Consider the following 16,333-nt stretch of genomic DNA (forward strand, 5'->3'; position numbering starts at 1 on the left):
CGGCTGAGCTGCAGCAGCGAAGCGGGCTCTGGCTCTTGCCCTGCTGTGGTGATGGGGATCAATGCCGGCATCCTTGACGCAAGGAGGGACACATTTAGGTGTTGTCAGCCGATGGATGGCATCGTGGCTCCTTGTGCCCACGCCTGTGCCTGTAGAGCTCATGCTTGCGGGTGGATTTGGGACAAATGTGCCGAGGGAAAGCACGGAGACCCACCAGCTGAAACGCGGTGGCAGGGATGGAGGATGTCCCCGTCTCCTCCATCCCTGTCCCCTCCCTGCAGTTTTACAGGTCGTTGAATATCAAGGTGGCCCTGATCGGCCTGGAGGTGTGGACGGAGCGGGACCAGTGCGCCGTGACCAGCGACGCCAACGCCACGCTGTGGTCCTTCCTGCAGTGGAAGAAGGCGCTGAGGTCACGCAAGAAGCACGACAACGCCCAGCTGCTGACGTGAGCACCCTTACGGACCCGGGGACGTCGGGGCAGGGGGGTCCCAGCTCCGACCGGGGTCTCTGAACCACCCCTGGGCTGCTAACTGCCCCTCCGTTCTTCTTTCTGGGCAGGGGGAAGACGTTCAGGGGGACAACCATCGGCATGGCCCCTCTGGAGGGGATGTGCAGCGTGGATAACTCCGGAGGTGTCAGCATGGTAAGAGGGGCGTGGGGGTCCCCGCTGCTTCTCCCGGCCTGGGGGACCCCCATCGCCACCCCATCTTGCTGGGGTTCTTCACGAGCTTGGAGGACCAGCCATCCGGGGTTGGTCCTGGGATGCAGCCTGAGAGCGAACGATGATGCCGGTAGCCCCTTACCCCTCTCAGATGTCGGCCAAGAACTAAGGAGGGTGGGAAAGGGCTGGTTTAAATGTTGCCTGCACCATGTACACCCCCAGCTTGCAGCTGGGATCTCCTGTGTTGCTTCTGCCCCTCATATTGAATAACCCCTGCATGTCCCCTGCTTGTGCTCTCTGGTTTTGTAGGGTCATCTCTGCCCCAGATAACTCTTATCTTCCTCCTGATGGGGTGATGGTGACCTGTGGTTCTTAGGCAGGGTGGTGGAGTGGGGGCAGCGAGGTTTCTCGATTTTGGGATGCTCCTTCCAAGGCCCTGGGTTTTCAGCAGTTGGCTCCGGCAAAAGAGCTTCCCAACAGTCCCATGCGGGACTTTTAGGACACCAAACCCCACTTCTGCCACGAATCCTCCTCCATCCCTCTCTCTGTCCCTCCCACGGGACCCAGTTGCAATCCCAGGGGAGTTGCGGTCCCTCCATCCCCCCAACCCCGTTCCCTGCTGCGGCATCACCCCTCTTCATCGCTCCCGGCTGCCGTGCTGACGCATCCCCCCCGTCCCTATCCAGGACCACTCGGAGCAGCCCATCGGAGCAGCCGCCACTATGGCCCATGAAATCGGCCACAATTTCGGCATGAGCCACGACAGCATGGGCTGCTGCGTGGAGGCCACCCCAGAGCAAGGCGGCTGCGTCATGGCAGCAGCCACCGGGTAAGTGGCGGTGGGGACGGGACGCAGCCCCTAAGCCCCCCAGCAGGTTGTGGATGCTGTTTGCAGTGGGGTGGGCTGGGGAACGGGGAGGGGGGGGGTCCTGTCCTGCAAGGCACCATTGTGGGTGAGGTGCCCCGTTGCAAAGGGGGACCCGGCTGGTTGTCCTCCTCCCAGTTTGCCCTGCACGTCCCAATTCCCTGGAGCGAGCGCATCCCGGAGCCCGGGAGCAGGCAGGGCTGGTGGTCTCTGAGGGGTAGCAGAGGGGTAGCAGCCCCATCCCAAAAGAGCCAGGGATGGAAGCAAATGGATATTATCCGGTAGATGCGTTACAGGAATCGAAGGCATTTTCCTGTGCTAACCCACAATTCGGCACGACAAAATTCTTTATTGTAAGACCAGAGGGCCAAGGGCTGCCCGGTCTCCGGTCATGCCACCGGCGGGGACTCATGGCATCGCAGGGCTGCGGTGGGGTGAGCTTACATCGCTCACCCCACCCTCACTAAATCTGGATGTGGGATGCTCCGGAGTGGCAGTCATTAGCTTTCATGCTCTCTGGCATCCTTCCAGGGTTTGTTTTCCTTTGCATTTACCCTTTAATTTGGCCCAAAGCTGTATGAAATTCGGCTGGTTGGTGCCACTTTCTCTGCCAAAGTCCTTCTCCCGTTGGGTTTTCCGGCTCCCGACAATACAGTCATCCCAGATTTCCCTGCACTGCAGAAAAGCAGCTGTTTATTCCCTGTTATTTGAACCCACCCACTCTTCCGATTAATAAGAAACAGTCCAAAACCACAATGTGGTGTCAGGGTGTTCCCAGGCTGTTTTCCTGTGGCTCTCAGGGCCGTCAGACTGCGGTGTTGAGCCCGTGGGGTTTAGTCTCTGCCTAGGTGGATTTGGATTGTGGTGGGGAAAAGCACCGGCTTTCCGGGACGAGGCAGTTGTGAACTTGTTTGTTTAGTTATCTTACTAATTAATTATCCTGCCCTCACCCACCAGAGCTGGAAGCAGTGGTGCAAAGCAGTAGCAGATGCTGTAGCTCAGCTGTGCCCCTGCTCACCTCCGCAGGCAAAGTTCTCCAAGCTGTGACATTTCTTCCGTCTTATTTTTGCTGAAATATTTTTTTTCCCCACATGAGGAAGAAACACATTTTTGACTGTCTGCAACCTGTCCCTATTTGCACGTTCTTGTACCATCTTATGGCTATATTTACTTGCTCACCCTCCCATAACTTGCATAGACTTACAGCTTTCCCTGCAGCTCAAGAGATTTCGCCCAGACTTCAAAAATACTTTTAGAAAAAGCCCTCTGTGTCATCTCAGAAATGAGATGTCCTAATATGATATAAAACTTTTTTTCAGCGCTAGGAGGAAATGAAACCAGCACTGAAGCAGAGAACGGTGCACAGTTCTGATTATCTGCTTCCTCCTTCTTAGTACAACACACAAAAAAACCCACAAACTTGTGCAAAATTACGGAAGAACCATGCTCAGAACTTCTGTAGAAGATCACCGTTTCTCTCCAGCTCCTTACAGGAAAGGCCAGCTGAGCTATTCAGAAATGACCTCATACATTGTAGGCTCTGATTTTTATTTTTTTCTGCTCAGGCCTTGTGAATGATTTAATATGGGGTTTTTTTTGTGTTTCTTTTCCATTTTTCTTTAATTTTTGAGAGGATTTTTCTCCATCTCAGCCTCGGAGGTATTTAAATAACCCCAAGCGGGTTTTTCCCATCAGCGGTTCAGTGGTAGCAGGCACATATTTAGCAGACATCCTGAGCAGATTGTCACTGCAGATATGAAGACCCACCTCGCGGTTAGGACGGGGGGGTCTGCGGTGTCCCAGGTGCAGAGGACCGAAGCACAGAGGTGACACCTACACCAGCATCAAGCTGGCAGAGCCTGCAGGTGTGGGTGCTCGCTGAGCTTTCAGGTTCAGACCATGGGGGTCTCCAATCTCCAAGAAGTTTCTTGCTGGAGGGCTGATGCTCTTGTGGGTAGCGTATAGCCACTCTACTTGTCCACCCCATCCCATTCTGGAAAATATTTGGGCTCGGTGTGGTGTCCACTGGTTGTTAGTCTGGTGCTCAGCCGTGCGAGCTGGCGCGGGAGATGTTAGCGGTCTTGATGCATCTGACCGATGGTGGCTTCTGCTCTCGGAAGAGTTTGTGCCAGTTTGCCCATGTCCTTATTTCCCAGCTCTGACTGTGGTTTTCCACCTTCTCCTGGTCCCGATCGCCCCGGTTCCCATCCCTCCCCATCTGTCCCCTGCGCAGACACCCCTTCCCTCGCGTGTTCAGCTCCTGCAGCAAGAGGCAGCTGGAGAACTACTTCCAGAAGGGAGGTGGCATGTGTCTCTTCAACCTGCCCGACACCAAGGACCTGGTAGTGGGACGAAAATGTGGCAACGGCTTTCTGGAGGAAGGAGAAGACTGCGACTGCGGGGAGGTGGAGGTACGGTCCCGGGTCCTGCATCGCTTTCCCACAGAGGCTTTTGCAGCTCAGCTCAGCTGCTGGGTGGCAGAGCGTGGACCACGTGGAGAGAGGTATTTCCAAGGGAAAGGGGTGTGCTGGTCACCACAGGGACTCCATCCCACGGGGTCTTCCCAGTCCTACCTTCCTAAATCCATTTAACCTGGTCCTGGCTTTCTTCTTGACTTCACCCTAGAGCGCTCAGGTCTTCCTCATCCCCCTCTGTGCCTCAGTTTGCCCGTTAGCAAAATGAGAAGAGAAACGCTGTGATGGGTGGAGAAGGGGCTGGTGGCAGCAATGGGGAAGGGATGGAATCACTGACCGTGATGGTGTCGTCTTCTTCTCCCCACGCAGGAGTGCACCAACCCATGCTGCAACGCGCACAACTGCACGCTGAAGGAGGGGGCCCAGTGTGCCCACGGTGACTGCTGCCAGAGCTGCAAGGTAAGCCCCCCACCATGCCCACCCACCCACCTACCCACCCACGGCCTGGGCAGGGAGATACGGCCCCCACCATTCCCGTGGCACTTATGCTGCATGTCCGTAAGGTCAACCCCCCCCACCGGTGCCAAATGAGGAGGGTTACGCGTTAACTTGTGTCCGCAGGAGAGGCTTTGCTGGCTGCTTTGTGGCTGGGGTCCAGCCCAGAAATTTGGCTTTATACCTTGACAGCCCCATATAGTCCCACAGGGGGACATTATAGATGGTTTACGGCCCCAAGCTGTGCCAGGAGACGGCGGCAATCCCGCCTTGGCCCCTTCGCTGCCACTCAGTGCTGATGTTTCTCTCTCCTCCTGCGGCAGTTAAAGGTGGCCGGGACGATCTGCAGGGAAGCAGCGGGATCCTGCGACCTCCCCGAATATTGCACGGGTGCCTCACCCCACTGCCCGGCCAACGTGTACCTGCTGGACGGCTCGTCCTGCGCCTACGGCGAGGCTTACTGCAACAACGGCATGTGCATGACCCACCACCAGCAATGCGTCCAGCTCTGGGGACCAGGTGAGTCCCATCAGCCTTCTTGCCATCCCTCTCCGGAGCAGGAGCCACGTTGGGTCTCAGCGCTGTGTCTGCCCGTGGGGTCCCGGTGGTCCCTGCCCGTGGGGCTGGAGGGTCGTGGATGGAGGGGTTGTGCTGTCCCCATCCAGGTTTGGGGGTCTGCGTCCGTGGGGCTGGCGTGGAGGGCTGAGGGTGCTGTGCACGCACACTTACAGGTGCGTGGTCCTCTTCTGTGCCCATCCACCTGCTGCCTATGGGTCCCACGCTGCATACAGCCCATACATCAAGCCCCCGTGCTGCATATGGCCCCCATGCTGCTCGTGACTCCGTATGCTGCAAGCGCATACGGCCCATAGCTCGTATCCTCCGTATGGCAATCATCTGCCGCGTACGACCCCGTCTTGCGTAGGGTCCCCGCACGACATATGGCCACGCGCAGCCACGTGCAGCACCCTGCCCCTGTGCACGCTGCAGCCCCCATACCCCCACTCCAAACCCCGCTCGCGCCTAGGTACACCCCTGCTGCTCCCACCCTGTACAAGGCACACAGAGCCAGCACCTCTGGGTGCTCCCAGGAAAGCTGCAGCAAGCGCAGCGGGGAATCCTCCCCCAGGACCAAAATCCTCTGCAAGACCCCAGAGAAAAGGGGATTTCACCCCTCTTGTGCTGTTCTTGGGCAGGCACCTGCAGCAGCAGCTCTCCGGGAGACTTTTTCCATGGTGTTTTCTCCATAAGCATCCGGCTGCTGCTCCCAGTTTCGGTATTTCTCCCTGCTGGCTGATTTCCCCATCCCACGCGGGACTTTTCTTCCTTCCCTGCAGGTGCCTGGCCAGCCCCGGACGCCTGTTTCCAGGACGTGAACATGGCCGGCAACACCTATGGCAACTGCGGCAAAGACAGCCAAGGGCGCTACGTGAAGTGCGACAAGAGGTGGGTGCAGCGCTGGCACCCGTGGGTGCCACATCTCCTCCTCCTGCACCCACAGCCCCCTGCCGCCCACCCCTGTGAAGGAACTGGCGGGGTCCTACCCCAACCTGCTGGCATCACCCTTGGGGCCAGCTTCATTTTGGACCTGAGGAAGACGCCAGGTCCTTCCTGGGCTCAGTCCCCATCACTGCTGGGAGGTTGTCCCACCGTACATCACCTCCCAGCCCAGCCTGAAGGGAAAATCAAAGACAACATCAGCAGGAGATGCGACTTAGGGAGCATGTGCTCGCCAGTATTCCCAGTTAGACCAGGGGTGTTAGACGGACCCCCCCTGCCTGTTCCCTCCAGCATTTCTCTGCGCTGTCCATGTTATCTAAGTCCTTTCTGAACCCACTGAGCCTCTCCCATCACGACCTAACATAGCCGTAAATTCAGAGGGAGATGAGCCAGCAGGCGCTGGGGCAGGGGGTGATGGGGCAGGGAGGGTGAGGTGGCCGGTACCCACATACATATGGCCCTCACCTCGGCTGCGCCCCACTTCTAGGGATGCTATGTGTGGCAAGATCCAGTGCCAGAGCTCAGCTAAGAAGCCCCAGGGGACCAACACTGTCTCCATCGACACCACCATCCGCTTCAACGGGCGGGAGGTGAAATGCCGAGGCACCTACATGTACACTGCGAAGGACGATGAGGAAGACCTCTCTGACCCCGGGCTGGTGATGACGGGGACGAAATGTGGAGATGGGATGGTGAGTACCTCTTCCTAGGGCTGGGGTCTCCTACAGGAGATCATCTCCTTGGCTCTTATCCCAGCTCCAATGTGGATGTTGGCTCTTCTCTGTGTTACAGCCGGGCCATGGGACGTGGTTTCCCCCCCACGCTTGCAGACATTGCTTTGATGACATTTCACCCAAGGCATTTCTAGACATCACTAGATGCTTGTGTGTAGGCCACCAAATTCTTCTCTCCATGCTTCTTTACTGATTTAATGCATAGTGGAGCAACCCCAACAAGAATTGCATGTCCCGGGACTTGATGGTAGAAGCTTCCTCCTACGAATACATTGTTTCCCAAGGGAAAGCTGTGTTAGGAATCAAGACAACAGATCCAAACAGATGCTGCTAACCTAGTAATAGTCTCTTTTAAAGCCCCCGCATCTCCTAGTACTTTACAGAGGGTCAGTTCAGCTGAGGAAGGAGAGAAGCCTGGTAGACAACACAGTAGCAGGGATGCGTGCCAGACAGAGTTGGCTGTGGAGACATGGCCTTTGCTATTTGGCATTTTAATTGTGAAATTTTCATCCCAGTTTGGGATGGAAGGCCAAAATGTCGACATTTTCATGAGAAAGGATGGCTGGTTTTGAAATCCAGTGTCAGTTTTTTTGGCTGGAGCCTGTGTTTTAGAGCCAGATGGGAAATGCCTTCTCCAGGAGCTGCCAGGTGGGTTGTCAGGGACGGGGGGTGGGAGTGTTGGTCCCTGGTCTCCGTTGAGCCGTCCTGGATAGGGGAATGGCAGAGGTTTCCTGGGTTGTGCTGAAAATTGGAGTGAAATGCGTTGATCTGGAACAAGACGATTTAACGAACCTGCATCTTCCAACAGACAACATCCTTCCAGAGGACTCCCATCTGCGAAGCCAGAATATCACCGTCCCCCCTCTCTCAGGTCTTTCTCTAAGCTCAGCTTCTTGGCTCTCTCTCAGGTTTGCAAAGATCGCCGGTGCCAGAATGCCTCCCTTTTTGAGCTGGAAAAGTGCGTTTCCCGGTGCAACGGCCATGGGGTGAGTTATTGCCTGAGACCTACAGCAGGCTCCTGAGATAAGCACAGATTCTTAAGCAAAACCAAGTGTCTCCCCTGGGGATGAGCCTTGCAACGCAGTGGGCATCTGCTTCTCATAACTCTCTCATGCATCAGCTATGGGTGCAACTGAGCTGAGATCTTTGCTTACCCGTGTCCAAGTTAGAGGAAGAAGATCATTCGTGATGTAAGGACCATCTGCAAAATTTGGATGAGGGTCCAGTTTGAACTGGAGAGTGTTTAGAGCTCAGAGCAGGTGCCTGTTCCCTCTGAGAGCAAAGCAAGAGTTAGAAACACAACTGGGACTGCAAAAAGGCAGGGCAGTGGTTCAGCGAATAGAAAGAGCCATCTTTGTCCAAAGCTTAAAGGCTACAAAGATTTGACCTCTGCAGAACGCAGGGCTTTGTCAGATAAGGCAACAACAATGCTGTGGTTTAATGGGAAGATCCAAAGGGGAAGATGTTTAACAAACTTCTAGCCTAATGCAATGTATTAAGGGCGTCAGGCTTGTGTTGACTAACTGGTGTGAAAACTGAGGGTGTAAGATACCTGTCTTCAAGGTTTCTGCAAAGAGCAGGGAAATAAAAGTATCTCTCTACATTGCAATCACAGATTTGAGGGCAACACCGACATGATCCAAGTGATGTTCAAGGGGTGAATATTGGCAGGGGTTAAGCTCCTTCAGCCCAGACTCCTGCCATTGGCCGTCTGCTGTCATCTCCACCATACAGACCATCATTTCCATACATCCCTTGTGGTCTCCAACCCTCCTTCACTCTCTGCAGGTCTGCAACAGCAACAAGAACTGCCACTGCGATGCTGGCTGGGCTCCCCCCTACTGTGAGAAGCCGGGCTTGGGCGGCAGCGTGGACAGTGGCCCTGTCCAGCGCGACAGTGAGTCCCGACTTCTTGTCCGGTGTCTCGTGACGCTGGTGGCGATGTCGTGATGCCACGAGAGGGGGAAATGGGGCGATAAAGCTGCTGACAGCTCTGCTCCCAAATGTGCTGGGTTGGGTCTGTTCAGGCAGATTCACAGCCTGTGCCCAGCTCTGGTTGCTCGGTGGCCACCCGTTTTTATCAGAGGCCACAGGATGGTACTGCTCCATTTTTGGGGGTGTGATCAGCAGCGATGTCTCTAGCTTGGGTGGCTGGCAATGGGCAGACGGGACCAACATTTGCATTGAGTGGAGCAAGAGGCTGCTGGCTTTCCCAGCCCCCCACTCATCTTTGTGCTTTCCCTGCCAGATCATGAAGCCATCTTAATAACCCTTCTGCTCATCTTCCTGCTCTTCCTCCCGGCCCTGATGATGAGCATCTACTTTTGGTACCGACGGGAGAACTCGCTCCTGAATAAATGGATAAAGGAGATGAGGAGGAGGACCCAGGAGACATATAGGTGGGTGATGCGTCCTAAATCCCTTCTCTCTTGAGGACCCAGTGAGACCCCAAAACCTTGTTTTCTTGCTACTGGCAGCGTCCAGCCTGGTAGGAACAGTTGTTGGGGAGCTGGTGGTGCCCAGGGCCTGTTTCAAAGTGCTATGAGACCTGGCTGAGATATGAAGAGCTCTCCCCTGGGACAATTTGAGGCTCTCAGCTCTCCCCTGAGCAGAGGACAGGGATGATCAGTTGGACAGGACAACCCCAGAGCATGATGACAAAGGTGGCCTGGTACTGAGGATCTTTCTTGCCATCTGCTCCTAGCAGGCTGCAAGAGCTGGAGGGGGTCTAAAGAGGTGCTGAATTTAGATATTCTCATTATTTCCCCTCCCAGTACAGGTACAGACACACACATACCTCAGAGCCGCTGCAATAATTTGAGAAAAAAGCCCAGAACCAAACAACCTCCTTCATTACCCTCATTATCTCAAGACAGACTTGTCATCCCTGCTCACCCAGCACTGCAAGACTGTCTGTTAACAATCTGTTAACGGAGACAGGATCTCGCTGACGTGCAGCATTTTGGGAGGCAGCTGTTGCAAAAATGGTTGCTTTATTTTGCCATCTGTGATTTGTTTGTGATCCTGGGCAGGAACAAAACCATCAGTCGAAAGTCAAACGGTGGCCATCCTAAAGCTGCTTTCACCTTGCGGAACATTTCCACCTCCAGCCACACTAATAAAGTAAGTAATAACTCGCCTTCCAGGTTTGCTCTCCCTCCCTGGGACTTGATACTTGTGGGTGATCGCATCTACCTCTAGCAACTGGGCAAGCAACTGGTACTGTGCTGGTTTTGCATTGTGTCTACGCTGTGAGCCCTTGGTCAGTGGTACACGTGCCTCCTAAAAGTGAGCCTGTTGAGCTCTGCCTGCTCAAAAAGACCCCGGTGATTGCCAGGAGCCTCCGCTGGGAAATTGCCCATCACCGTGGCAAAGCTTTACAGGGGCTCTGCAATCCTGCTGATGACTTTGTGCTGGGTCTCTGAGGAGGCAGATGCTTCTGCTGCTGGTTGTGTCAGCTCTGGTGACCTTGGGATGGGTAAGCGCGGGACTGAATTTAGGAAGAATTTAGGTTTTTTGAGCACAGCCACAGTGGCTGAGAGCAGGGCAGAATGGATGACATCTCCCATCTCTGTAATTCAGTCTGGTGGAAATCTGCTATGGATTCACCAGAGCTGACCCTGGTCCAGATCTCCTCACCCCAACACCTTTCTCATCCCTGTGTGCTCTCATATGGTTAATGAGGAGCAAACGTGTTCAGCTTTTGGGCGGGATGGTAAAAGTGGCAGTCCCAGAAAGCGGTATAAATACCCAGTGCTCCTCCTGCAACTCTCTAGCACCCAGACCTTGAGGGGACATCTGCTTTTCAGGACCCAGGAAAACCTAAGATTTTCCTCCGTACTTCTGCTTTTCTCATCCCTGCAGGCAACGCGAGCTGCATTCCCCCCTAAACCCAACGCCCACCAGCCCGGCTCCCAGCCTGTCAACGTTGTCCACCCTCTTCGCCCGGCTCCCCACTCCATCCCTTCGCGTCCGAGAGACCCCAAGCCTGCCAGGCCACCTCCACCAGTCAGCAAATCCCCCATGGTCCCCACCAAGACGGTTGTCTCCCAAGCAAAGCTGCCGCCTCCGAAGAAACCTCTTCCCTGCAGCCCCGTGAGGACCCCACTGGTGAGCTTTGCTGGTTGGCTGTGCTTTTCTTCCAGACTCATAGAAATTCCCTGGTTTTTGGCTGCCTGTGGCTCTTTTGGGTTGGGGTCTATTAAGGAGCTGTCACACCACCCTAAGAGACAAATCTGTTGCAATGGTGAAGAAAGCTCATTAGATAATGAGAATATTTTAAGGTAGTTTGGGTGTTGTTACATGCTTTGAAGCATCTCAGCTCTGCAGCAGGGGAGAGAGTCTTGTAGGAGGTCGTTGGATGCTCCTCTGAGGATGTTGTCTCTCCCCATACACTTTGTGATCCCAGGTCGTCCCAAAGCACCAGCCCCCTCGTCGGCCGCTGCCTGGAAGTCCTCTTCTGGCCAAACAGTTGCCTCCTGCACATGGACAGACCCTGCTGGTCATGGTCCCTCCTACCAACTTCAAGGTGTCGGGTACAAGTGCCATGAGCCACCCCACGAGGCCATTAAAGTAAGTTGAGAGACGAGTTGAGCTATCTCCCACCACTGCTGGGGTCCTGCAGGTGGACACAGTGGGGGGTCTTGTGGGTCACATTTGGGTGGGACGTTCCAAATGTCACTGTGGTGTGCTCTGGTCTGCCCCTCGTGGTGTCTTCACCGTGACCTGGGTTTCTCCTGCTCCTCCCTGATATGGCTGGCATGTACAGGTCAGGCTGGTGAGGAGCAGGAGAAATGCTCTGTGCTGTGGGCTGTGCGGGTCCGTACCCGCTGCTGTAGCTACAGAGGAGTTTGAAGCCCGCCAGCTTTGAAGTAACTGGCCTGTAGGGCATTGGGGATCTTTGGTATGGGGCATCTGGGGGCAGCAGCAACAGGCAGAAAGGAAATCAGAAGATGTCCCAAATCCTGCTACCTGGGGAGCAACCACAACCGAAACATTTGTCCATGTGGGGACCCTACGTACATAAAACCTGGTGTGCCCATGCTCCCTCTTGCATGGTGCAGGAGCCTGCCCACCCGAGCAAGGTACCTGTGGGTGTCTGGGGTCTGCAGCCATGCCTTGACCTGTCAGGAGCCCAGAGAGTTTGGCCAAAGTTGGCCAGTGGTGACCAAGGCTGGGACTTTGGGTCTTACAGGGTCCTGATGGGTTAAGGGAGATGCCATCCTTTGGTGGGTGCATATGGCCCCTTGTCCCAGAGCATGGAGGGGGCTGTTGGTGAGCTGCTGGGGGACAGTGGAGCGAAGGGATGGACACTGATGGTCTCTTCCGTCTTTCCTCCCTACAGACCGATGCCACCTCAAAGGTGAGTCACAGACACTGTGCAGGACCACGGGGGGATGGTCTTTGCTACTTGGGGGGGGATGGCCTTTGGTTAAGCACTGGGCTGGCACTCAGGAGACTGGGGATTAAATGTCCCCCTTCCCAGAGGCTCTTGAGTGAGCAGGACGTAGCCCCTCTGGGTACCCAAATAATAGTAGGGCTTGGGCACCTGTGTCTAAGGGAATGGAGGACAGGGGCTTTCCAGTTTGGAGCTGGGAGATTCAGTCCAAGTCCTTTACGACATCACTATGACTTTCAGCTCTTGCTATGTTGCTAAATCCTCTGGAAATAGGTCAGTGGAGCCTCAGGGGATTGCTCTTCCATCCGGTCCTGCTAGCCAGGCTTGTGGGCTGTATCCAGCCACGGAGAGTAGGCACCATGCTGGACTGAAGTTGTCCCTCATCCCCAGACAGTCTGCTTTGATGATTACTGCTTTGACGCTCTTGGACCATTTTAGGTTCCTATGTCTTTGTAGCTGCCACCACAAGGAGGCTGAATATGCCCCAAAATTTCTCAGTGTAACTCAATCCCTATGGGTCATCTCTTCTAGTAGATAAAACAGACCTGTTCTGTGGTCCCGAAAGAGAAAGATTTGGCACATCCTGGCAGCCAAACTCAGGTCCCTCCCCAGATGGTGTAGTTTTGTCCTTGCTCCCCACCGGGAACAGTCCCTGGCCATCCTCTCTTGAAATGGTGCCCCTGTAAAAAAATGTTGACTGGCAGGGCCAGACTTGTGCCAGGGAGCAGGACGTGCCCACGTCCTAGTCTGGATTCATTACTTGACATAACCAACATGGTAAGAGCGGGCCGGGGAACTGTTTTCTTTCCTAGATGGATGAGGTAAGAAATTTCATAATTCCCAGGAAGGACTATAGGATCCATACCGGATTGGTTGTTTTGGTGACGTCTCTTGATACTGCACGATCTACCTTGACTGTTTTCGGGAAGCTGAGAGCAGTAACCCTTCAGGGACATGGTTCCCACAGTTGGTGGGCTCACAGTTCTCACTGCTGGTTGCTGCCCGGTGTCACCACATGCTTTGGTGGACTTTGCGTCCTGTCAGGGTTTTGAGGGTATGCCAAAGGAAAACACCTCAAAGTGATACAATTTGGGGTTGTATTTTTGAGAGAGGACATGGGTGACCATGACAGTCCCAGGTCCCCTCTGGTCTCAGGGGCAGCAGCTGGTCTGAGCTGTGGAAGGATGGTTGTGGTGGAGGTGGTGGATGCTTGGTCTCTGCACTTGCATGAGTTATCTCCTTTCTCTTTCTCCTCCCTTTAGGCCGGTCCCAGCCATCAAATTCCAATCAACCTCCTTTCCCTTGAAGAAGTGACAAACCAAGGACACCTGAAGTCCATCCTTCCTGAGCTGGCTCTCCTGATTTGCACTGCTGCTGGCGACAGGGGTCTTTTATTCCTCTCTTGTTTTATTTGTCTTTTGATACCAGAGGACTATTTTTATAAGACAGAATATGTATTCAGCACAAAAACTGTAGCGGTGGGGGGAGGAGAGGGGAAATTGGTACCGTGACATAACTAAGGGTTGGGGTGGGCTGGCGGTGGGGTTACCACGATGGAGACTCCACCGCAGCTCCTGGCATTGCCTCCTTGCCAATTTATCCCCCCAGCTTTAGTTTCTTCTTGACATTGCACATGGGCTGGGCTGGGGTGACTTGGGGTCAAGAGAACATCCAACACTGACTTAAGATGCTGACGACAGTGGCAGCGAAAGCCGTGTAATATCCTTCTAGCTACCTCCTCCTTCTCCTCCAGGCCTGGTGAGAGCCCCCCACCACCCATTGCCACCAGAGTTCAATGCTGGGCATTGTCTCCGGGGAGACATTTGCCACGAGAGAAAAGTGGTTTCCAGTTTGGACTGTGCCATACGGTGCTGGGACATTTCCATGAAGGATCCAAGTTCTCAGGCTCCTCCTGGCCTCCTGCCTGATTGCACAAGAAAAAACAGTGACAATTCTGGGGTCGTACCTGGAAGGAGAAGCTGTCTGGGAAACGGTTTAATGTCTGAAGTGCTGGTGGCAGCTGGTTACCAGGGTGCTTTCAAGGGGCTTAGGAGCCCTCCATAGACGTTACATGTTCCTTGCTCATGGGGCAAGCCCAGCAGTGGCTCTGTGAGCTGCTAACACTCTGCTGTCCAAAGGGGGAAGGAGCCACAAGCCAGGAACAAGAGCAGGAAGACCTCCTGCCTGTGTCATTGGCTTGCCCAAAGGCCTTGGCCAAGCCATTGCATTTCTCTGTGCCTCAGTTCCCCCCACCTGTAAAATGGGGGGGGGGGGGTAATACCTACCTCACAGGGGTGTTGTGAGGTTTAACAAACTGATGTCTTGAAAGGGCTTTACAATCCTCAGATGAAAGGTGCTGTTGACCTGCACAGTATTATACCGTGCCACTTTCCTATGACTTGACATGCGGCTCTGTCAGGGTCTGAAATGAGAACAAAGGCTTTGTACAGTCCCCTGGCTCCTTCGGCTCTTTTCTTGCGCAGCAGTTCCCTGACCCTTTAGACACCAAGGTCTCCTACCACAGTGGTGCAAACAGATCCCTGGAGCCCCTTCTGTTAGCCCTTAAACCTGGGATCATTCAGTCCAACTGTGTGTGACATGTCAACTACCCTGGGGTAGATCCCACCTGACCTAGGACAAATCTTTTTGAGCTGTGTCCAACCAACGTAAAGGTTATCCATGATGTAGGCTCAGGAACAAGCCTCAAGAAACTGTTCTGGTGTTTCATTATCCCCAGTGTTACAAAATGGGCTGCTAATTGCAGGTTGTGGTTAAGGCCACCTTAACCTAAGCTGTCCTTACTCTCTTATGATCAGGCTTTGTTTTGTAGTCTTTGGTCATGCACGTGGGCCTTCCCTGAAGCATCTCTGGTACCTCTGTACCTTTCTTGGTCGGTGGATATCCAGGTGGGTTCTAGGATCCAGCATCTCCTCTTACCCTGATAACAAGTCACGAAATCACAGAGTCATTTATGTTGAAAGGGACCTCTTGAGATCATCCTCGGATGACCTTCTGAGAACAGGATAAATGAACTGGTCCCTAAACCTTCCCAAGGTCCCACTGTTTTTAGCGATCTCCTGAGAACTTCTGACATGGTCAGATTTGAGGAGGAGCCTACGGAGCTCCTGGAGAGGGGAAACCCTGCTCCCTGCCTGTGAATAGCCTCTCTTCCACTGTCCGGTATAGGTGTTAGTAGAGGGTTAAACAGTTGGAGAGGGTTTGGAGAAGTTGCTGCAATGATGAAGTTGGTTGGAAAAAAACTTTTCTCAATGAGTTGGATGATTTAGCTTAATGACAGTGAGGGATGACAGTGCTGCAGTCAAAAAACCACCTTACTGTGGGACCAGCAATTGAATGATCACATCAAGCTGATGCAATGTCCCTGGGCTTGAATTCTTGCCCATTAATGTCACCTGTCTGGGCATCACACTCCCTTTCATCTCCTCCTATTGCCAGTGGGGAGAGATGGGGAGTTCACCCTCTACAGCTATCCCAACTTCACCAACAGTGCAGAGCGAGGACACGCACATTGGGGGTCTAAATTTGAGATATTCAGGCTAGAAAGGAATTGATAGAAACCCCCCTTTGTGATCTCAGGGATTCTGCAAAGACGTACTGGTCTAGGGCTCTGCTCAGCAGCACAGTAAGTACTCAAAAGATATTCTCACCCTTCTCAGAGACCCTTTCTCTGCCTGGGAGATGTCCTTGCATGCACCAGCAGATTTTTCTTGAGGCAGATTGGCTGTGCCGCGGTGCAGAATGATCCATCACATCCCCAGGCAGAGCAGCAGTGCTGAGACCAGCCCTCCCAGTCCACATGCCCAGACCAATCCAGCTCCTCTGCCCTTGAGCTGCAAGCTGGCTCCCTGCTTGGAGCGGAGGTACGAGAAGATCGTAATTTAGGGGTGATGCACGGTGGTCTGTTTGCTGGCTTTGTCTAACCTGAGATGGTCACAGGGAGTGCAGATGGGTGATGTCCACCTTGATGCATCCACAAAAGTTAGACGTGGCCTGTGGTCCATGGGATGGGCAAGACTTGAGGACTGGTTAGAGAAATTCATGGAGCCAGGCAGGGATTTTGGGTGTCCAGAAGACACTAGATGGCAGCAGATGACCATGAAATCCCCTGCTCAGCCTCGTCTCTCAATTGTTGCTGGGATTTCCAGGGACCAGCTCCTCAAGTGCAGCTTTTCTCCTTGCTCTTTCTCCCCTGCCCCATCACCTGCAAATCCATTAAAAGCGTGAGCTGGACATGAAAGCTGC

At 54.1% G+C, this 16,333-nt stretch overlaps 1 protein-coding gene across 1 annotated transcript in view; it reads left to right on the forward strand.

Moving 5' to 3' along the window:
* The window catches only part of ADAM33 (ADAM metallopeptidase domain 33), a 30,495-nt gene extending 15,973 nt beyond the window's left edge, over positions 1-14,522 (forward strand). Inside the window, exons 9-24 of the mRNA XM_030025347.1 lie at positions 282-448; positions 562-646; positions 1,351-1,493; positions 3,763-3,940; positions 4,313-4,402; positions 4,762-4,957; positions 5,776-5,884; positions 6,426-6,630; positions 7,581-7,658; positions 8,461-8,569; positions 8,921-9,071; positions 9,705-9,795; positions 10,537-10,782; positions 11,081-11,244; positions 12,017-12,034; positions 13,333-14,522. Coding sequence (XP_029881207.1) covers positions 282-448; positions 562-646; positions 1,351-1,493; positions 3,763-3,940; positions 4,313-4,402; positions 4,762-4,957; positions 5,776-5,884; positions 6,426-6,630; positions 7,581-7,658; positions 8,461-8,569; positions 8,921-9,071; positions 9,705-9,795; positions 10,537-10,782; positions 11,081-11,244; positions 12,017-12,034; positions 13,333-13,384 — 2,082 coding nt within the window. The 3' untranslated portion in view covers positions 13,385-14,522. The remainder of the gene's footprint in view (positions 1-281; positions 449-561; positions 647-1,350; positions 1,494-3,762; positions 3,941-4,312; positions 4,403-4,761; positions 4,958-5,775; positions 5,885-6,425; positions 6,631-7,580; positions 7,659-8,460; positions 8,570-8,920; positions 9,072-9,704; positions 9,796-10,536; positions 10,783-11,080; positions 11,245-12,016; positions 12,035-13,332) is intronic.
* Positions 14,523-16,333: the final 1,811 nt, after the last annotated feature.

This window comes from Aquila chrysaetos, chromosome 1, assembly GCF_900496995.4.
Source record: "Aquila chrysaetos chrysaetos chromosome 1, bAquChr1.4, whole genome shotgun sequence".
In the NCBI taxonomy this organism is placed as follows: domain Eukaryota; kingdom Metazoa; phylum Chordata; class Aves; order Accipitriformes; family Accipitridae; genus Aquila; species Aquila chrysaetos.